Here is a 23,570-nt window from a genome sequence, read left to right as displayed (position 1 = left end):
CCGGGGTCTTTCTTCCTTGTGTGTGGGGAGGGAGAGAGTGAGCTCTCTGCTGTCTTTCCTTACAAGGACACTAATCCTGTTGGATCAGGGCCCCACCCTTATGACCTCATTTAACCTTAATTGCTTCCTTAGAGGCCCCATTTCCGAATATAGCCACACTGAGGGTTAGGGCTTCAACATATGAATATTTGGGGGACACAGACATTGAGTCCATAACACTATGTGTTGGCAACTCCTGTATTTTTAATGGGGCATTAGAGTCTTTATGGATCATATGAAAGATGTTTTTTTGTTTTGCTCTATTGTCTTAATAGAGCTTGTGGTATTTTTTTATTGGGGTGTACAGTAGTCACACCTTATCCATGATTTGCTTTCCATGGTTTCAGTTACCATGGTCAGCCATGGTCCGAAAATATTAAATGGAAAATTCCAGAAGTAAACAATTCATAAGTTTTGAATCGTGCACTATTCTGAGTAGTGTGATGAAATATTGCTCCATCCCTTTCTATCCGCCCTGGATGTGAATCATTCCTTTGTCCAGTGTATCCACAGCTGTATACAGTACCTGCCCTTTAGTCACTTAGTATCCCATTGTTGTGGTATCGCAGTGCTTGTATTCAAGTAACTCTTGTGCTTAATAATGACCTAAGCGCAAGAATAGTGATGCTGGCAATTCAGATATGCCAAAGAGAAGCTGTGAAGTATTTCCTTTAAGTGAAAAGGTGAAAGTTCTTGACTTAATAAGGAAAGAAAAAATATTGTATTTTGAGGTTGCTAGGATCTATGATAACTTTTATTGCAGTATATTGTTGTAATTGTTCTATTTTATTATTAGTTATTGTTGTTAATCTCTTACTGTGCCTAATTTATAAATTAAACTTGATTATAGATATGTATAGGAAAAAACATCATATACGTAGGGTTTGATACCATCCAGGCATCTACTGGGGGTCTTGGAACATATCTCCTGTGGATAAGGGAGGACTACTGCAATTGACATATAGCATTATATCAGTTTCAGGTGTATAACATAATGATTTGATATTTGTATATATTGCAAAATGATCACTACAACAAGTCTAGTTAACATCCGTCACCATACAGTTAACAAAAATTTTTTTTCTTGTGATGACAACTTTTAAGATTTACTCCTAGCAACTTTTAAGTATGCAATAGAGTATTATTAACTGCAGTCACCATGCTGTACATTACATCCCCATGACTTATTTATAACTAGAAGTTTGTACTTTTTGACTCCCTTCACCCGTATTACCCACCCCTCCACCTCCTGTCTCTGGCAAGCATCAATCTATTCTCTGTATCTGTGAGCTTGATTGTTGTCACACGTGACAAGATTTCATTCTTTTTAATGGCTGAATCATATTCCATTGTATATGTATACAACATCTTCTTTATCCCTTCATCCATGGATGGACGCTTAGGTTGTTTCCATGACTCAGCAATTGTAAATAATGCTGTAATGAGTATGGAAATGCATGTGTCTTTTTGAATTAGTGTTTTTGTTTTCTTCAGATAAATACCGGAAGTGGAATTGCTGGATCATATGGTAGTTTTATTTTTAATTTTTTGAGAAATCTCCATACTGTTTTTCCATAGTGGCTGCACCAATTTACATTCCCACCAACAGTGCAAAAGCGTTCCCTTTTCTCCACATCTTTTCTAACACTTGTTATTTCTTGTCTTTTTGATAATAGGCATTCTAACAGGCGTGAGGTGATAACTCATTGTGGTTTTGATTTGCATTTCCCTGATGATTAGTGGCGTTGAGCATCTTTCCATGTACCCTTGTATGTCTTCTTTGGAAAAATGTCTGTTCAGATCTTCTGCTCGTTTTTTAATCGGACTGTTTGTTTTTTTGCTGTTGAGTTATATGAGTTCTTTATATATTTTGGATATTTACCTCTTATCAGATATTTCATTTGCAAATATTTTCTCCCGTTGCCTTTTCATTTTGTTGATTGTTTGCTTTGCTCTGCAGAAGCTTTTTAGTTTGATGTAGTCCCACTTGTCTACTTTTGCTCTTGTTGCCTTTGCATTTGATGTTGAGCTTGCAATGTTATTAACAAGTTGAAAGGCTTTTTTTGTCGCTTACCTTGTAACTAGTTTTAGTTTAGTGTTGTTTGGTTATCTCTAATGTGTCTGGACATTCCAGACTGTCTGGATTAATATTTTAATTAAAGGACACAGGTAATGATATCTAAGTAAATAGTATTTTTCAGGTCACTTCTGTAAAAGTTAAATTGAATTTAGTTTATTGGACATTCTGACTTGGAAGATTAATGAAAGCAAGTAAACATGATGTCAAACTCACTACCTTTGTTTGCAAGAATTTGAACTGAAAAGATGCACTTATACACAACTGGTAATGTAAGAGGTTAGAAATGTAATGAATCAAGAATCTGTTTGTAATTTTACTGTGAAGCTTTTAAAAAAAGATTTCCCACCCCTATCCCAAGCTAATCATGGAAAGAGGAGCATTTCAGAGTAGGAGCTGAGAGGGCTTTGCCTGAGACAGCTGTCACTTTAGTCATTGCCACAATTTATTCAACTGCTGTGGCTGTCTAAGCACATATCTCTTCTTTCTGTCACTGCTCTCATGTTTCCCCTGAGTTCATTTCATTAGAGAGTTCACCTCTCTCCTAAACAGAGGTAGAGCATTCTCTGTTGAAGCATAAATATACAAATATCTGCACTCTCTTGATGGACCCTCTCATTTGCTGTAAAGACCAGTCATTTGTAATTGTCAGCTGTCAAGTATAGGTGTCAACATCGGTTAAGCTTAGAAACCTGCAAAGCAATGGAAGTCTGGGAAAAGCAAAACTTCAGTACCTTCTCTGATTACAGGAGCCGTTGAGGGGATTAGCAGCCTATGTTGGAGCAACACTAAAAAGTGGTGGTATTTTTTTCCCTGACTTTGAGAGATCCTAACTCTTTTTTTTCATAATCAGCTTGTATACAGTTTTAAGAAATTCTAATAGTACTCAAGCCTAAGTAGGTCATAAATTCAAATTACATGAAAATATTTTCTTTGGAATATTAACTTTCATATTTTCTGCCACTCATTCATAACCAAAGTGGACAATTAGCACCACAGAGAACTGTACAATATCTGAAAAAGCCATTCCAAATTTATAGGTCAAGTATAACAAAGCTAAAATTTTCTTACGTAGGAATAATTATCATAATGCTAATCCATTTGAATATAATAGAATTGATATTGTGTACATTTAATTCTTTACCCTGGTCAGGAAACCAGGGCAAATCTCAATCTAGCTTAAGCAAAGCAAATACAGCTGATTGTAAAGTCAGTTAAGCCAGGGACCCTCTCTTTCTGCCGCCCATGTCCTCTCCTGTCTTTTAGTTTTGCCTTTCTAGCTGTCATTCTCCTTTTGACTTTCCATTTTTACAAAATTTTATATTTTCTCACATTCTTTGCCTTTGTGTGCATATGTCTGAAAACATCCACCTTGGTTCTTTATAAATTTCTAGTTCAAGCGTGCCATTAATATGGAATCCGTTTACCTAGAGAGACAATTTGATTGTCTCAGCTGTTCTCTTCTGCTCCAGGCAGCTGTGAACAATGAGTTGTTACATGGTGGCTCACCTTTTACTCAGCAGATCTATGAGATCAGACTCTATTAGAACAGAAGCAGGTATGACTGATTATTTGCATTTAAAAAACATACTTTAAGAAATAGCCATAGGTAGTTAAGTGCCTTTTCTTTTGGTAGGAGGGCATCTACAGTTAGTTTTCAAGAGAGTTTTGTTTGTATTCACATATAAATCTTTGTGTGGACATATGCTTTTATTTCTCTTAGGTAATTACCTAGTTGTACAATGACTGGATCAGATGGTAGGTGTACATTTACTTTTTTTAAGAAACTACCAAACTGTTTTCCAAAGCAGTTGTACCATTTTACATTCCCACCAGGAGTGATGAGAGTTCCATTCCACATTCTTGCCAACACTAGGTATGGTCAGTCAAAAAGCTATTTTTTAAATTAATACTCTTTCATATCTTTTCATGTTGTTGTAAACATACATCATATTACATAAGGGCTATTTGGAAAAAGTACAAAATATACCAGATAGCTAAAGATTTTTTACTTAATTTAAAAAGTATTTGGAGTTGTTCTTTACTGGGAAGGTAAGAGACGGTTTGCTAAAAATATTGGATAATTGAGGGATATACAGTTCTTTAAGAAGCTGATTTTGTAATGTGTGTACCTGTTTTATGTGTGTATTTTTTTTTCCTTTGTTAGAGTTTCCCAGAAAAGGACCTTCTGCACTGTCCATCTAAGGATGCAGTTGAAGCTCATTTTATGTCTTGTGTGAAAGAAGCTGATGCTTTAAAGCATAAAAGTCAAGTAATCAATGAAATGCAGAAAAAAGATCACAAGCAGCTCTGGATGGGATTACAAAATGGTAAATATAGCAGTGCTTAATTTCAGAATACCACTTTATAAAGTATGAAGTAACTATAATCCTGTGAGTAATTGTATATTTTAGGATTGATAGTACAAGTTTAATTCCAGCCTCTACACACAAAATTTTGCAAAGAAGCTACCTTTAGTCATCCCTTATGTTGTAACCTTCCAACATACGTCTCTTCATGGATTCCCTAGCATTAGAATGATTGCTTTGCCCATAACATATGATAGTATAATTCCGGTGTTTAGCTTCTGGAGAAAATGCCCTTGCTCCTAGTCATGATCTTTCTGGAATCATTAATTTCAGTTAATATGGTTTTGTTAATAATACCAGTTCCCCAGCAATATGGTTCAAATTTCATTTACTATCATATATTAACTGAATAATTACATAAAGTACAAACTTTATTGCCCTCTCTTCAGTCCATGAATCATTATGTAACAACAAATATGCATCATGATCAGTGACCAGTTATCACTTTTTTAGTGTCTGTCAGAGAATCATCGTTACACATCTGTTATTTAGTTCACCCACAGACAGCAAAGCATGTCGTTGTGTTGCCTCCTTGTCTCCAGTGATAAGCCCACATGACATTTTATAAAACTGGATAGTTGAAAGAGAGAATTGGCCAAGAAACATGAAAGTGTAGCAAAGAAGCAAGCAATAATACTAGAAGTGAAATTTGAATAGAATGTAATGGAATTCTAGAAGAAATAGCTGACTGTCAGAATGTTAGCACTACTGCCATTTAAGAGACTTTAGATATGCAACCACAGGAAATTAGTGAAGGTGAACTTTTCCACATAAATGGGGAAAGTGGTCTTGATGAAAAGGATGAAGTTATCCTGGAGCAAGTAATGCTGGTGAAAAAACTTGGCGTTAAAGAAACTCTCAGAGATATTTCATGTCATCAAAAGTGCAAATGATGACATGTTTAGAAATTGATCCAAACTTAGAAAGGAGTATGGCAATGCCAAGGTTTAGGAAAAATGCTTGCTCATAGTTTTATGTCAAGAAAGCAAGCACTATTTAAATTATGCTTGAGTTTTTTACAAAGAAATAAAACACTTTAATTCTCAACATTTCTACTGTTTTAAATTACGGTGTACTAAATAAATATTAGTGTTATTTACTTTTTTCATTTTCTTATACATTTATAACCAACAGAGTTTTTTTTATTATTATTATTGATGTCAATAGTTTATAACATTGTGAAATTTTGGTTGTACATTATTGTTCGCCAGTCACCATATAAATGCCTCCCTTCACCCATTGTGCCCAGCCCCCCACCCACTTGCCCCTGCTAACCACCATATAGTTATCTCTGTCCGTGTGTTGATAACCAACAGAGTTTTTAATGTTTTGACAATTTTTTAAAGATCTCAGAACAATTATCATTTTTCCCATTAATTATTAGGGTCACTTTGCACAACTTTATGGTCCCCTTTCCAGTCCTGCAGTACTATGCAAAGGAGGGACTGCCTGTATTTTGTCCATCTTTGATAGTTGTTTTTGGACAGGGAGTTAGTCCAATATAAGCTGCTCTTTCATGGCAATAACTAGAATAAAGTAGAAGAAGCCCCCCCAAAAAATAATTTAAAAAATGTGATCTGGTTTTATCTTTGGGACTATATTATTATGATGTCAAAGAGGTGTTTGTAGTTATTTATATTAATTAAACTTTCATTATGCCAAATACAGGGCATTATCTGTGACTTCAGTGGCACAGAAGGCACATGTTTTATGACAGTGTGTGCTGCAAATTAAATTTTCTCATTTCTTGTAAGTTTCTTAGATTTGACCTCAGTTACATGGAGTTGCTCCTTAGTTTCATATTTGTGCATCTGATATTTCTCAACTAGATTATAAGCTCTGAAAAGTCAGGCACGAGCCCTCTCACCTCATTTATATTGTTCTGTACACAAATTCTTATTAAGTGACTAAAAGAGTTTACAACCTCTTAAGAGGGTGTACTTTTTCTTGCTGGCTATTTGAAGATGAAGTGACATATTAGATGACTTGTAAATAAGAAAATAGCCTAAATGGAAGAAGACAGGAATCTTGTAAAGAGAGAAGGGATCTGAGAATAATTTGGTTTCAGAATTGAAATAAATAATTTAAACGGACATTTATGTAGATGTTCTTGAAATCTATTGTGGACGTGGTGAGTCTGCTATAGAGAGCTTGGGTTCATCAGAGAATTCTAAAAATGATTGAAATGTTTCATTTGGGGTATCTCTTGGAGAATTGGGTATGGAGAAAGATGGTTAGAAGTTGTGGAAAAAAAAAAAGCCTGGTTTTTAGTCTCAGCTCAACTAGTAGCTCTTTAGGGCAACTCACTCAATCGCTTTGAGCTTCAGTTTCTTTATCTGTAAAACAAGAGAATGTCTGCTATGTTCTCTTATAGGTGTCTTTAGAGGCTTTAAAGAAACACTAATACAGTTTATGTGAAAGGGATGAAAGGAAGTAAAGCTATCTTGATAAAAAGAATTATTGAGAAGTTGCTTTGAGACTCTAGGACCAGGGGTTGGCAAACTATGGTCATGGGCCAACCACCTGTTTTTATAAATAAAGATTTATTAGAACCCTGCCACACCGATTCATTTGTGTATTGTCTATGTTTACTTTCATGCTACAACAGCTGAATTAAATAGTTGTGACAGAAACCATGTGGCCCACGGCCTAAAATATTTATTATCTCTGACGCTTTTAGAAAACATTTGCCAGCCGGTAGAAGGTTGACCAAACCAACAGCTCATATTTATCGTTGACCTAAAGCATGACTCAAAATGTCACACTTGCAGAACTTGGTATATAACCTAATGTGTCAGACTTAGTCTAAAAACTGCCTTCATTGCTGTTTTTTGGTATAGAGTTCCTTTTTTACTATTTTTGCCTTAGCTTGTATTCTTTCTTAGATATATGACTATTTTAAAGTTGTCTTTATTAAGTTCAATTTTATGAAATTACTTTTAAAATGGTTTCATTAAATCTGACTTAAAAAGATATGTGGTTAAAATATACTTTATTCCATTTTTATTTTTAGCTATAAATTATTTTTGTAGCTGTTATGTTTGGTTTTGTTTGTACTGATAATGATTGAGCTTACGCACTCAAAAATCTTAGCGTGGGATCCTGTGGATGCTGGAGACCTTGGTAGTCTATTTTCTACTTTTTAAAAATTAAAATATTCGTTTAGGAAGTCGTTAGCTGGGTAAAGGTTGTAGAAAATGTATTTTGGAGGAAGAGGCTGAATGTTACCTACATATTAGGTGAAAGGTGGGTGTAGTAGTTCATTCTGTTCCTTCTACCTAGAATGCCCTTTCCCTCCTTTTTTGTCTAACTCCTACATATGTTTTAATGCTCGTCTCTATTGTCACCTTTCTGTGAAGCCTTTTCTCTTTTATTTTTTTAGCCCACAAATATTTATTGAACAGCTAACATGTGCCTGAAACTATGCTAGAAGCTAGTGATCATCCAGCAGTGATAGAGCAAACATGGACCGTGCCTTACAGCCAAGTGGAGGCAGGACTATTTATGTTTTCATGCTGTCATGGCTCCTTGTCCATTTATATGCATTTTTCCTCTCATATTTTATCACACTCTGGTATAGGTAAGGTTTATGTATTCTGCTAGAATATGAATATCTCCTGATTAGAGTGTATTATGCATTTTTGTATCCCCAGCACTTAGTCTAGTCTTAGGCGTAGAGGAGACAAAATTAATATTGACTGAATGACTCCTTTATTTTATTCCTTTCTAGCAAGTTCCTTTCTGTTTCCTTTATTGAAATAGATTTTATGTTTAAGAATTTTTCCATCCAAAAGAAGGTCCTATTAATTTGTGAAGTCAAAGATATCTTACCTTTTGGTTAGTAAAATTGTAAATTGGTAAGATTGAGACATAGCAGATGGTAAATTTCTTTCATATAGAACTGCACCTGTAGAACATAACAGCTAAACAATGATTTAAACAATTTTTGAATACTTTCAAATGCTAATTTTAATTTCTCAGATCACTGTGAAAGAGAAATAAGAAAAGCTTTTGAAACCAAGAAAACTCATTTAAGACATACTGTGCCTTTCAGTGTTTTTTATGGGTTTTCATTTTAGATATAAGAGTATTTAACCTCCCTGTGAAACAAAGTTAATGACCACAAAAAAAGAAAAGAAAGTAGCATTTTTATTATTTATGAGGCAGTTGTCACTACATGTACAGGCTATTTTCTATTAAATGTCAAGCTGTTTTTTCTTATAAGCTAGAGATTTGAGGAAATCCCCAAAAAATATATATATATATTTTTTTGAGGAAGATCATCCCTGAGCTAACATCCGTGCTAATCCTCCTCTTTTTGCTGAGTAAGACCAGCTCTGAGCTAACATCTATTGCCAATCCTCCTCCTTTTTTTTTTCCCCGAAGCGCCAGTAGATAGTTGTATGTCACAGTTGCACATCCTTCTAGTTGCTGTATGTGGGACACGGCCTCAGCATGGCCGGAGAAGCGGTGGGTCGGTGCACGCCCAGGATCCGAACCAGGGCCGCCAGTAGCGGAACGCACACACTTAACCGCTAAGCCACGGGGCCGGCCCCCCAAAATATATTTTTGACATAATATATGACTTAGTTTTTAGCCTTGGTTTTCAGGGTATACTAAAAAAGAAAAAAAAAAAAGATGGCATTAAATAAAGTCCATAGACCTTCAAATAAATACAAGTTTTGACTGCTAAATATGTTGAAAATTTCCATTGTTTCTAACTTATGGTTAATCTTTTTGAGCTCAGTAATTTTTTAGAGAAAATAATTATTTGGTAGTATACGATTTTAACTTAAAACTGGATTTTAGAAGGAAATAATGATCAGTGAAAGGTGATTTTTATAAATGATCAGTGAAAGGTGATTTTTATAACAAGTCCTAACGTTTTGAAAACACTTTGGTAGGTGATGTAAAGGATAAATGCAATGGTTCTAGCTCTTTGAAGGCTTATATGATAGAGACAGTTGGGTTGTAACTGCATTGCTTTGTTTTTGTCAGTTGCATATAGTAGAATAAGTATTGGACTGCAAATCTGTTGGTCTGAGAAGGAGCATTGGACCTGATCTTTACTTTGCCATATTTCTTATTGTGTGGCCATGGCAGATCAGTTTTCTCTCTAAGCTGGAGTTTCCTTATAAATATGAACGTGGTAATACTTCACAAGACTCAGATTAAAGGACTGTAAAGTAGTAATCACATATACCTGAATTCTGATGATTAGATATTCTCATTCGTTCCAGAAGGACTTCTTCGAAGAAGAATTATTGTCAATAATTTCTCTTTCCTCTCACCTTCTTTGTCTTTCCCTCCCTCTTCCTTTCTCCTTCCTCCCCCTACCCCTTCCCTCTCCCTTTTTCTCTCTGTCTCTCCTTCCCTCCCTCTCCCTTTTTTTTTTAAGTATTTTTTATAATTTTATTTATTTATTTTTTCCCCCAAAGCCCCAGTAGATAGTTGTATGTCATAGCTGCACACCCTTCTAGTTGCTGTATGTGGGACCCGGCCTCAGTGTGGCCGGAGAAGCAATGTGTCAGTGCACGCCCGGGATCCGAATCCGAACCCGGGCCACCGGCAGCGGAGCGCATGCACTTAACCACTAAGCCACGGGGCCAGCCCTCCCTCCCTCTCCCTTTTAAGCAGGATTTAGGTTGAAGGTAATAGACAACTTGACAGAAATAAGTGTGATGTCATAGAAAGACTACTAAAACAGAGAGATGAGATTTTTAGACTCAACTCTGTAGCTTGAACCTTCAATTTCTGTGATTTTGTTACAATGTCGGATACTCTTCTGGGTGTAGGTAGTATGGAAGGAGATTCCTAAGTAGAACTGTCAATAGGAGGCATAAGTACTTTTCCTGAACCTTTTGTCTCAATGAAAGATCGACATTTGGTAAGCTTCCCTGTTAGCAAAATTCAGATTTTTGCCAGTCGTGAGAACATTGGGATTATATTGTGTAAATAAGAGCAGAGAAAATAGTATAACGAACCCCACATACCTGTCACCCAGCCTCAGCAGTTATCAGTGTATGGCCAGTCTTGTTTCATCTATTACTTCTCACCTCCCCTACTTTGAGTTTATAGAAATTTTCATTCTTATATCCAGTGCTGCAAATACTGCTCACAGGTTTATATTCTTGACAGATTTTATACTCTGATATTTAGTCAAGTCTTGGAAACAACATTCATTATAGGAGCATCACACCCAGCTCCTGGTAGTATGGATTAGTCAGTTATAAGACCCTTATAACTGACCCTATAAGTCAGTTATAAGTCATGTGCCGGGCACTGTGCTAGGCAGAGGGGACACTGAGGTGAATGTGACAGGTGTGGTCCGTCCCTCAGAGTTTACAGTCTAGTAGGAGAGGCAGACATTAAACAGATAGCCTTTAAATAATTATTACATTTATAACGAGTTGTAGAGGAAGGTGTAGAGAGCGGGATGGTTGTGATGGAAGTGTTCTAGGCACAGGGAATGATCTGGGTTAGGCTGGCTGAAACGCAGAAAAGAGCTTAAGTTCTGAGAGCTCAGAGAAGGCCATTCTGACTAGAGCATGGTGATCAAGGGTGAGAGAGGCAAGTACGCGGCACTCCAAATTAGGCAGACTATCTATTCGGGGTTTTGTAGGCCATTTTAATGATACTGAACTTAATCCTCAGTGAGTGAGGTGGGGTAGGTAGGGGGCTACTGAAAGATTTTAAGCAGGAATATAACAATCAGATTTTCTTTTTTAAGACATCTCTTTGGCTGCAGTATGGTAATGAATTAGAAGGGAGCAAATATGGAATTAAAAGGCCAAGTAGGAGTCTATTCCTGTGGTGAGAGATGGTAATTGTTTATATTACAAGTGGTGGCCTTGAAGGTAGAAGTGGATGGATTTGAGAACTGAGAGAATTGCTAGGACTTAGTATTGGGTTGAATGTGGTGGATGATAGAACTGTCAAGGTTGATTCCCAGACATTTCAGAAACTTGAGTGTGCCTAACTATCCTCATCCAGCTTACGCATGTTATCCAGAAGTAAATCTTTGTTACATTGTTATGTTTAAGGTAAATCACTTCTTTGATACCCAGTCACTTAATACTATCATAAAAAGGAATGTAGATCACTTTGATACCATACATATTTTAAAATTTATGATGATTTCTACTAATTACTGTTTTACTCTCTGGATGCTCAAAAGCATTCTAAAATTTTGCTAGAGATTGACCTCAGGCGTACTAGTTGATAAAATCCATTCATGTTTTTAAGTTGAAACATTTGCCTGTCTCCTGACCTCAGGCAGCTCTCCCATTTTCTGTTGTTTCTTAAGATTATTGGCATTGAGTTTGTAATCCTATCTTTAAGTTCTTTTAGTTTCCTGTGAGGTAATTCCCCTTTATCTGAAGACTTGCATTAATTTAAAGCATAATACCCACTTTTATGTCTGAGCCTATCGAAGCATCATTTTCACTTTGGCTATATGTTTTCACTCTTTCTTGTGTGAAGATCATTCTGTTGTTGGAGAAAATGGAAGCTAAACAGAAGTTGAATAGTTGAGCTTTCTTTCTATCTTTTAATACTATACCATCTTCCCCAATAATGTTCTCCATGGGTTCCTTCTTTCTTTGCCAAAACATAGTTTATAAAGTTCATTTTGTTTTCTTTACTATTTTTTTTATAAACTTCATCTTGTGCTTGGTGTTGGCCTTCCTGCTACTCTTCTTATATGTTCCTTGTATTAGGGTTCTCCAGAGAAGTAGAACCAAGTAAAAATGCGTGTGTGTGTGTGTGTGTGTGTGTGTGTGTGTGTGGAGATTTATTGTGAGGATTGGCTCATGTGATTATGGAGGCTTAGAAGTCCCATGATTTGCCCTCTGTAAACTGGAGACCCAAAAAAGCCAGTAGTGTAATTCAGTCTGAGTCGGAAGGCCTGAGAATCAGAGGAGCGGATGGTGTAAATCTCAGTCTGAGGGCAGGAGAAGATGAGATGAGGTGTCCCAGCTCAATCAGTGGGGCAGGGAAAAAAGGGTTGACTTCCTCCTTCTTCCACCTTTTGTTTTGTTCCCTTCAGGTCCTCAACTGATTGCGTGATGCCCACCCACATTGGGTTGGTCTACCGTCTACTGAAAGTTCACCTATTCAAATACTAATCTCATCCAGGCACACCCTCACAGGCACACCCAGAAATAATGTTTAATCTGGGCACCCTGTGGCCAGTCAAGTTGACCCATGAAATTACCCATCACATTTCTGCTATAACTTGGTTCATCTTTTGTGTGTGTCATTTTAATGCTAATTCATTGAACAGGCAGTTATTGAATTCTTACTGGAGATAAAGTAGTGAATAAAACAGACCTTCCTGCAGAAATTACCACCCTTATGTAGTTTAATTACAATGGGGGAGGCAGACAAGAAGTAAAAGTAAAATACTCGATGTGTCGTATGATGATAAGTGCTATGGGAGAAACATAAACAGAAGGTCTCACCGATTGTATAACATTAAATAAAGACCTGAAGCAGGACCATGCATTTATCTAGGGTTAAGACCTTCCTAGGCAGAGGTAACAGCAAGGGCAAAGGCCCTGAGGTGGGAAAATGCTAGGTACTTGTGAAGAATGTAATCCTATTTGGAGCTTTTTAAAGTTATAGATCACATAGGGTTTTTTGCTAGAATACCCTTCTCCTCCAGTGTCCTTGTCATATTTTCCCTCTACTTTTGAGGCCAATCTATAGTACAGTGTCACTACTTTTGTTTTTTTAACATTCTGTGTAGCAAAAATGACACTTTTCTGTCTCTAGTTCTTTTCATAAGTCTTGTGGGACCCAAAGCATCCTTTTTGCAGTTGATGTTACACTATTTTGAAAGCAATAAACAAAGTTCTGAGAACAGAAACCAGTAGGGATTGGACCTATTTATATTAAGGTAGTTAGGGAAGACCTCTTTGAGGAGGTATTTAACCTGAAATCTTAAGGATTAGAGAGAACCAAACATGTTACAAAATAGCATGTTTCAAGGACATGAGGCAAAAACAGTTTGGTATGTTTTAAGAAATTGAAAGAAGGCCAGTGTGTCTTGGGTATAGTGACCAAGAAGGAAGCATGACGTGAGATGAGGTTGGAGAGATAAGCAAGAGCTAGGTGATGTAGGGCTTTTTAGGCCAAGGAAAAGAAGATGATAAGCGCAGTGAGAAGCCATTGGAGGATTTTTAAGCTGGAGAATGGTGAGATGCAGAATACAATGTAAGAACATTTTGCCTGCTGAATGGAGAATGCAATAGAAGGAGCCAAGAGTGGAAGTAGAGAGGCTATAGTAGTAGGTTCAGGTATAAAATGATGGTGGCCTTTAGGGTGATGATGGTAGAGATGGAGAAAAGTCAATAAAATTTGGGGTTTACTTTGGAGGTAGAATTGACAGAATCTATTATTAGATTGGATGTAAGGTTAGGGTGACAGAAAGGAAAGAATCATTTCTGGATTCTGACTTGGGCAGCTAGATGGATGCTGGTTCTTTATACTGAGAAATGAAATAACTAGATAGAGAATAGGTTTGGAATGGGGAACAAAGCCGAATTGAGACAGGGTCAGCTTTGAGGCCGAAAGTTTGAGGTATCTCTGAGACATTCATTGAGTTAGGTGTTGCTAGAGTTAAGGATTGTGAATGTGAGTCAGTAGATAGAAAAGGCTTAATAGATTTGAATCGAATGCTGCAGCTTCTAATTTCATACTCGTTTACTTTCACAATAAGTGCGTCTTTATTAAGGATATGACGGTTAATGTTCCCAATGATACAAGGCAGTGAAATATGGAGCAATCTCGTATATTCCAGATGTTTGGCAATTGTTTATATCCACTAACCATCATGTGCTTTTCTTTCTGCATGCAGCTGAGTTAGTCATTTCCATTATTGTTTTGCCTGCAGAACAATAAGGTGAATAAGTTCAGTCTGAAGCGGTGTCTGTGGCATTCAGGAATCTACAACTTTGTGAGAAAGTTGCTTCAAGCGAATCCGTAACCTACTTGAGCATTCAATTAAGTTTTACTATGGAACAAACAAGCATTTTACTATATTATATTACATGTTTTAAATCAGTCTGTCAGTGTTCTGCTTTCTATAATTAAAAATAGTGATGGAAATCTAAAAAGTTTATTATTTGAGTTTTACTATAAGCCATAAAGCTACTTTGCTAGGCTTCTGGAGAAAGATTGCTCTTGAAATTACATGATTTAAATGAATAAATACATTTGATAATAATTTGGATCATAGCCTCTTACAGTTCTTTGAGTAGACTTGGCAGTGAACATCATGGATAATAAAACTTGGTGAAAACATTTAGACGCTTATTTCATAATATACTACAAATTATACTAATGTAAGTTTATTGGAAAGAGTCCATTAATAACAGTAAATAGTGGTCGTATGTCTCAGAGTTCATCAATGGTAGAGAATATATTTTGCATATGAGATTCATTTGATATATGTATAAATCTGTATGACTAGGTTGATAGTCTAAACTCTGATTAGTAATTGAAAATATTTTTAGTGAACTCTAGTGTTATAGGAATACAAAGGTTTAGCTTGTAATGTCCTTTTAAATAAGATTTCAAATCATCTATAGTAAAATTCTATCATATGTTTTATTTATATTTGGTTCAGTTTAAAAACTTTAAAAAAATGTATACTTTCTAGCATACTGTAAGTTTTCTTATAAGTTAAGTTTGGGAAGCTTCAAGAAGCTTTTTGGGGCCGGTCCAGTGGCACGGTGGTTGAGTTCATGCATTCTGCCTCAGCGGCCCATGGTTCACCAGTTTGGATCCCGGGTGCGGTCCTACTCACTGCTTATTAAGCCATGCTGAGGCAGCGTCCCACACAGAGAAACTAGAAGGACCTACAACTAGGATATATAACTATGTCAGGGGCTATGAGGAGAAAGAAGAAAAAGAGGAAGATTGGCAGAGGGTGTTAGCTCAGGGCCAGTCTTTCTCAAAAAAACAAGCAGCAGCAGCTTTTCCTTATGAACGTTGGTACACTACATAGAGAAAATGCAGACAAACATCTGTCTGATAAATGATGCTCACTCTTGGAGCCATGACCTATCATGACTATTTGAATTTGCAGCATGATTCCTCTTTTCCTCTGAAAAAAAATACACCATAACACACACAGGTATATAAGCATATATAGTTTGTTACTTTGTTTTTAAATGAATATTTTGTTATCAAACTTAAAAATTTCAGAATTCTCCTTAAAAGAACAGAAAACTCCAGTTATACTTACTTTCCTAATATTTTTTTGTTTTGTCCATTAGCTCCTCATCACTCTTTTCTAGAGCAATGCTTCTCAAAGTGTAGACAATGGGCCAGAAGCATCAGCATTACCTGGAAACTGATTAGAAATGCACCCTAGACTGAGTCAGAAACTCCGGGGTAGGTCTCAGCAACCTGTAGTTCTGCAGCCTTCCAGGTGATTGTGATGCACTAAAGTTTGAGAACCACTGCTCTGGAGCAGGATTTCTCAACCTTGGTGGTATAGATATTTTGGACTGGATAATTCTTGGAAGTTGGGGCAGTGGCAGGGAGGGGGCTGTCCTATGCATTGTAGGATGTTTGGCAGCATTCCTGGCCTCTACCCACTCACTAGATGCCAGTTGCACACTACTCCCCCCTCTCTATCATGGCATTAAACAATGTCTCCAGGGGCTGGCCCAGTGTTTAGTGGTTAAGTTTGTGTGCTCCACTTTGGCGGCCTGGGGTTCATGCGTTCACATTCCAGACGCAGACCTACGCACCGCTCATCAAGCCATGCTCTGGCAGTGTCCCACATACAAAATAGAGGAAGATTGGCACAGATGTTAGCTTGGCGGCAATCTTCTTCACACACACACGCACACACACACTCACTCCACATGTTGCCAGATAGCCCCTCAGGGGTAAAATCAGCCTCTTTGAGAACCACTGCTCTAGAGAGAGGTGATGTAGAGTTAATGGATAAAACTGCTTCTCCTTTAGAGTAGCAGTGAGTTCTGTTTGCCAGCACTTTACATGGATTATTACTATCATAGCAGCCTTGCAAGGTATGTTTGAAAGTCTAAAGCCTGGGCAAACCCGCTTATGAACTTTCTCATCTGTTTCACCAGCTAAGCCCTTGAAAACTAGTATGTTCAGTTGTTACAATGACTCATTTAGGCTGTATGTGCAACCATATTCTTTAAATAAAAGGAATTTGGCATATAAACAAACAGTTATTTTAACCAGTTAACTCTTCTTATATGTAAACTTAACCATGTGAGCTTCTTACTGTAAACTTGGAAATAATTGTTTCTGGATAATGGTGATTATTTTGTTTTTGTTGAGATGACTATGAAATGACAAATGAATAAATAGTATGCTGTCATTTCAGTAAGACTAATAGTACTTACATGTTTGAAGTAACATGTGTCTTCTATATTTTTCTTTTTCCCTCTTTTGCTTGATCTCCCTCTCCAGCTTTCTGCATGGCCATTGATCTAGTTTTGCAGATCTTAACAACACTTCTTTACCTCTCATTTAAACTTACCTAGTCTCTGACCCATTTCTTCGTTATCCTGCTAGGGTCTGGATCACCAGATATACATTTTAGCTCAACGGTCTGTAATTAATGCTGGCCAGTGTGTTACCTATTCCCAGGTACCTCTTTCATGCACTTTTTAACAAAGGCCTAGCAATTACTTGATTGAAAATTTCAAAATTTCAAGCCCCCACTCTCTGACCCCCAACCCCCATGATATTCTGTTCACTCCATCTCTGCCTATACAGACCAGTCCTTGTTAGTGGCTGTGATAATGAGTTCTGAGTGTCAGAATTCTGTATATTAATGATGTCTTTTCCTGAACCAAAGAGGTAAGTACAGTTCTATAGCAGTACTAATTTCTTGTTATTCATTGCATGTCTCTTCTCTTTTATTGCTTTAGAAACTGTGGAAGATTCAGAAATCCTTTTGTATGAAAATCATATTTAAATATTATTAAACTACACCAGTGTTAATTAGCATTCAGAGAGTTGCAAGATTTTAGCCTGAAAACTAGCAAAGATTAACAGCCCATTAAAAAATGAGTGCAAAATAAACAAATTTGTTCATCTAAGATGCAGCATGTTCAGTCACGTCTTGAGTATTATCTTCAGAGTGGCTTTCTACTTAAGAAGCATTTCTTCCCACAGGGTTCCTTTAGGATCCAGGCTATCCTTGATTCCTGGAATTTTTTACATCTAGCTTATTTCTTTCTAAGTAGAAAGATATCAATAAAATATTCCAGATGGTATTTTTAATTGGAGTTAATTTCCATAAAAGTTTTAACCAAAAAGATTTCACTCACTTTATTTTAAATTACCATAAACTACACTGAAAACTAAACTTCAAGATTTTGTGGCTCTTTTCTAAGACTAGCTTCTTATTTTTGTTAATATACTCCTTAGACTTTTTTCCTACAGGCATATTAACTTGCATTTACTTTTTTTTATTTTTTTATTTTTTTTATTTTTTGCCCCCAAAGCCCCAGTAGATAGTTGTATGTCACAGCTGCACACCCTTCTAGTTGCTGTATGTGGGACTCGGCCTCAGGATGGACAGAGAAGTGGTGCCTCGATGCGCACCCAGGATCCGAACCCGGGCCGCCAGCATCGCAGCGCGCGCACTTAACCACCAAGCCACAGGGCCGGCCCTGCATTTACTTTTCATTAAATTACTTTTATATAGGATTTTAAAACTCTATAAAAACATCATTTACATATTTTTTTGCAAGATAAAAAGTATTGTTATTTGTCCACTCAGAATATAAGGAAAGAGCAGAAGAAAGAAGACAATCCGTGGAAACCTAATATCTAAGAAGTAGGAAGAGAAGGGAGACAGTTTCATGGGCTTGTTGAGTTAAGGGGAAAGGCTTTACATTTAGAACTTTTCCCCTCAATATTTTTATCATCATTTATTTTTAGGTGTTATTACACTCAAAAGAACACTGGATGGGTTTTAGATATTTAAATTGTAAATGAGGAAGTTGAGAAACACTGGTCGAATAATTTCAAATTTTAATAACTTTATTCTTGTTTTTACTCTTAGAATTCTTAGAAATCCTTATTTAATTTTTGTACCTTATAGGATATATTATGTACAGTCCTATGCTGCATAAGAACGTTTCAAAAAACAATGGACCGCATATACGACAGCAGTCCCAAAAGATTAGTACCATATAACCTAGGTGTGTTGTAGGCTATATCATCTAGGTTTGTGTAAGTACACTCTGTGATGTTTACACAATGACGAAATCGCCCAACGATTTATTTCTCAGAATGTATTCCCATTGTTAAGCAACACAGGACTGTATATCACTTTATCACTAAAAGCTACTGAATATGTTTAAAATAATAGTATTTAGTCCAAAATAAACTCATTGTAGGAAGGAATAAAATGTAACATAAAATATTGGGTGGGCCCTATTTTTTGAGGTATGTACATAATTTTAAGAATCAACCTTGTTTTAGCAATGAATGAATTGTTATACTAAATTAATTTTGTAGTAAATGCCATCTGAATAATCTTAGTAACTAAAACTTGAACTGTGATTGCATTTTCCAGTTTCACTCATCATTGTGCTTGTCTTTTACAGGGTAGTTCCTAATTGAGTGATGTTTTCAATTTATTATAACAGTGCATTTCTCCTTGTTCTCATTGAAAAAGTATGCCTTAACAAACATGTTGAAGCCGATAGTACTTATTTCTGCAGCAGCTACTGCTAACTGTTCAGTTTTGTCATCTGTAACTGCCACAGAAGGCAAGATTTGTTAAACTATTACACCTGACGCTGCCATGCGTTTTGAAGTAGAGAACTCTTGAATTTTTGGTAATATGAACATTCCATTCATTAACAGTTTCCCTGATTCCTGCTGATCGTAGGTCACTGAATTGACTCAACTTGGAGTTTTACAAAGCAAGCAATGGTTTTATTTATAGAAATGTAACTGAAAGTTTTCTGTGATACAGTAGCATCTCTGAGAGTCTACTGGCCTGATGATCTCAAGCAAATCATTTACCTGATTTGTGCCGCAGTTTCCTCCTATGTAAAATGAGGGTAGCTACCTCAGTAAGTTGCTGTGAAAATCAGACAATATAAAACCCACATAGGGTTTTAAAAATGGCTAAATTCTTTGCAGGTATGTTATTATTAATAAAAACGATCTCTGAGGTCCTACTATAATCCGAACCCACAACTTTTCACTCTAGCATCACTTTAGTAGTGTTTTGTTTAATACCACTTCTTTACCAGCCTAACCTCTAACAGATGCTTAGGCATCTGTCACTTGGTTTTATCTGCCATTTGAGGAGATGAGGGGTGGTGGTGGGGAGGTCTTGAAACACTGCTAATTTAAGGTGAAGCACCCTCATACCTATTAGAAGTTGTGATGATTTTACATATGTCAGTTTGGCTTCCCTAACTACATATTAAGTGAAGGAATGAACTTGTCTACGTGTTTTATTTTGTTTTCATTTTTTAATTCTCTAGAGTTCCCAGTACTCAGGTACCTAATAGGAGCAAATAAGTAGTTTGATAGATTTAACTCTGTCCAGATCCTACAAAGTAAAAACTTGTTTGAGCATACCGTTCCTTCTGTCAGTTGTTTTACTCTTTCTTTTCTCTTCCTTGCCTAGAATTAAACTGGAGATTCATAATATGAACTGTTTGCAAATTGCGAACTTCTTTTGAAGGGATCTATTTCATGTAGCCACCATGGACAGGTTAGATGGATTTGAAATAGAACAGAATTTACCTGGAATTTTGTTACATTTATTGCATTCCTGTGATGTCTCAGGCCTGGATAGTTTTATATGCATTATCTCAGTGATTCTGCACATGAATTAGATAAACATTGTCAACTTTGAAAAGGAAGAAATGAGCTCACAGAGCTAATAAGAGATGGGACCAGGATTTGAACCTAGATCTCTGATTCTAAAGTGATTGTATTTTCCATTACACCTGGAGGTTGTTAATTCTGGCTGCATATCAGAATCATCTAGGAGCTTCCAAAAAGTACAGGTGGCAGGGAATCTAAAACAGTTGGTCTGGAGCGGGTCCCTGGCATTAGTATTTTATTAAAGCTCCTCAGGTGATCCAGGTGAGCAGCCAAAGCTGAGAAACATTGCGTTACATACTGTGTCTCCAGTGACCATTGGTGCCCCCCGCTTAGAGCTTTTATTTGCCAACGAGTAATTAGTAATAGGATTTTATCATTTACATTTTCTCATCAGAAGCATGAGAGATTTGTATTAGAATAAAGACAGAGTATCATGCATAATAAACACTACAAAGATACAGTGAATGTAATGGAGTATCTTTTTCTCTGTTAGTCCTTCAAAAATTAAAATAGATTTTTGTTTTGTGTTATGACTTTGGAGTGCTGAGTGAAGTGAAAATGAGCTTGATGACTTGTTAAATTTGTTTCTGGCCCTCTGAATTTAAGAAAGTGATAAACTCTAATTTAGCCTAAGAGGAAAAACATTTTCTCAATTTACAGTAGTTTTGATAGGTAATAAATCAGATTATGGGTTATAAATCTAGAGGTGATTTACACAAAAATACATTTAGTTAATTAGTCTTGGCCTCCCACTGTGCTACAGCTTTGTAAATCTCTATTTGGCGAACAAGCTCCTTTAAAGATTGACTTTTAGATTAAGTGAAGACTTGATTATAATTGAAGATCATTCTCCTGTTTTTTATTTTTAGCATGAGCACATAGAATAAGTTGGTTTTTTTACATTATTAAAATTTTGAATTTTGAATCCCTTTTATGTTATTAGTGGCCCAATTTCAAAATAAATTTGAAATAAACTTCTTACTTGGTTGCAGTATAGTAATTGAATTCTGTCTGCTTAAAAATAGAGTCAGTTACTGGGCTTGACTCCTAGAATACATTAAAGATGTTGTAACTTGCAGTTATGGTTTATTGGCTTGTGATGTTGAAATTAAAATTTACAGTCTCCTTTTTCCAATACTTTATGAGATTATTTTTCTTTACGTTTCCAGCAATATTTTTTTAACCATTTAGTTTTTACTAGCCCTGTTTATAGACCTATGCTGTAAAGGTATAACAGTTGTGAGCCTCTCATCTTCCCTGATTAACAAGAAACCTCATTTTTTTTTTCATCATGCTTATCCCCTCTCCCTTAATATTATTTTAAGACACGTTAGGATAGGGAGGGGTTGAGAAGGAATGGTTATCAGATCTTAAAGGTAATAGAAGTGGAACTCAGACTAGCCTACCAAGATGTTGACCTAGATGTTCTTGAACCACCCTTCCTGCCCCCATCTCTGTTTCATGATAGGGCTAGAGATTAATGCAGTTGAAATTGATGTAAGGTAATTGGCAACTAAATTGTTCCCACGGTGAGAAGATAGGGCCTTATGTGGTAGTTGAAAGGGTCGGAGGAAGCAAAAGTGGACGTGAAGGGAATTTGGTGTTGTGAAGTGGTGCAGCTGGATTGTTATGGCTCTTATTCTCCCCACCGTGGCTAGCAAAGGCCACTCAATTGCGTAACTACAGGAGGCAGCATTCACATAGAATTTGATGTGAGTGGTGCAAACTCCCTGGCCCTGAGCACTAAACACTCCAGAATCTTGTGACGATGGAGTTTTGGCAGACCCACTTTCTCATTCTGGTTTTGACACTTCACTTACCTTGTTTCTAAATCTAGAAGCTCAGTGTCTTCACTTGTTGAATCTGAGGCAGGCTAAGAGAGAAAACACTTATATAGCACTTACTTTGTGCCAGATACTGTTGTATTTTGCATATATTAACTCATTCCTTCTAATGACTTTATAAATATGTAGTGTTAATATCGTCATTTTACCGATGAGGAAATTGAAACACAGAGCTTAAAGGTAACTTATTTAATCTCGTAGGTATTAAATGGCAAAGCTAGGAAGCAAACCCAGGCATTGTGGCTCCAATGTCTGCTTTTCCCCCATGCTGTGCTACAGTTTCTTCTTTTTGTTCCACATTTGCCTAAATCAGGCATTCATTTAGTTAGTCATTTAACAAACATTCATTGAGCATATACTTTGTGCCAGGAACTTGCTAGGGCTGAAGACAAAGGCCTCAGAACTTATATTTTAGTTGGAACAGAGAAACAAGAAGTAATTAGACATGAAAATAGATTAATTTCAAATAATGAAAAGTGTTTAGAAGAAAGTAGAATAATGCTTTAGCTAGAACTATGAGGGAAATCTCTGAGGAGGTGACACTTCTGTTGAGACTTGAATGATGAGAAAGAAGCAGCTCTGTGAAAATTAGAAAAGTGAGGATTCCTTGCTGCTAAAACTGTAATATGGTAAGAAGCTTGGTGTTTTCTAGGGACAGAAAAGAAAAATAGAGTGAGGAGTTGGAGCTTAGTAAGTAAGCAGATTGGTAGGCAGTGAGATCTCAGAGGAATGCAGGAGCCACTGCCTGCCAAGGGGTGAGAGGGGGCTGACAGGAACCTGCTTCCTGGAAAGGAGTCACAGTTGTCTGTCCTCGGGGGATTAGTTCCAGGACCCCTCGAGGACACCAAAATCCTGTACGTTCAAGTCCCTTAGTTGGCCGTCTGTATCTGCAGATGTGGAACCCACGGAAACGGAGGGCCAACTGTATTTTATTACTGACATTATGGTTGTTTGCATGCAGAGTTTGGGCAGGAAGCAGTCTGTCCCAGTTGCAGGCAATAAGGAGGTGCAGTGGATTTTTTTTTTTTTAAATAAGGATTCTAGTACTTAACTCAAATAACCATATTGTTAAAGTACATCATAAAGCATTATTCCTTATGGCCCATTAGAAAAACGTTTGGAAATGTATTCATTAATGATATGATTCGGTTTATGTTTTAAAAGAGCCTTCTGGATGTTGTGTAGTGGAGATAAAAGTGGAAGGACCGAGTCCAGTTTGGAGGCCATCACAATGGTTCAGATGAGAAATGATAGTGGTTTAGGTGAAAGTTGTAGCACTGAATACAGAGAATTAATTGCACTCTAAATGTATATATTGATTACTCTCCTTGATGCCAGTTTTCCAGACTGTAGCACTTCTTTTGTAGGGCAAAGGAATAAATGTCT

General features: G+C 36.7%; 1 protein-coding gene across 5 annotated transcripts in view; it reads left to right on the top strand.

Annotated features, from left to right (window-relative positions):
* ATG5 (autophagy related 5) overlaps nt 1-23,570 on the top strand; it is a 124,867-nt gene that overhangs the window by 39,851 nt on the left and 61,446 nt on the right. For 4 of the 5 annotated variants that reach the window (XM_004422169.3, XM_014781137.2, XM_087443943.1 and 1 more), the window contains exon 5: nt 4,284-4,446. In XM_004422169.3, the coding sequence (XP_004422226.1) occupies nt 4,284-4,446 (163 nt within the window). Of the gene's footprint in view, nt 1-4,283; nt 4,447-5,770; nt 5,779-23,570 lie in introns of all 5 variants that reach the window. The other variant, XM_087443945.1, reaches the window with a different exon arrangement.

The sequence above is a fragment of the Ceratotherium simum genome, chromosome 19 (genome assembly GCF_057802395.1).
Source record: "Ceratotherium simum simum isolate JZ-2026a chromosome 19, ASM5780239v1, whole genome shotgun sequence".
Classification (NCBI taxonomy): domain Eukaryota; kingdom Metazoa; phylum Chordata; class Mammalia; order Perissodactyla; family Rhinocerotidae; genus Ceratotherium; species Ceratotherium simum.
The sequence above is the reverse complement of the archived record's forward strand: the minus strand, read 5'-3'. Positions and strand labels throughout refer to the sequence as shown.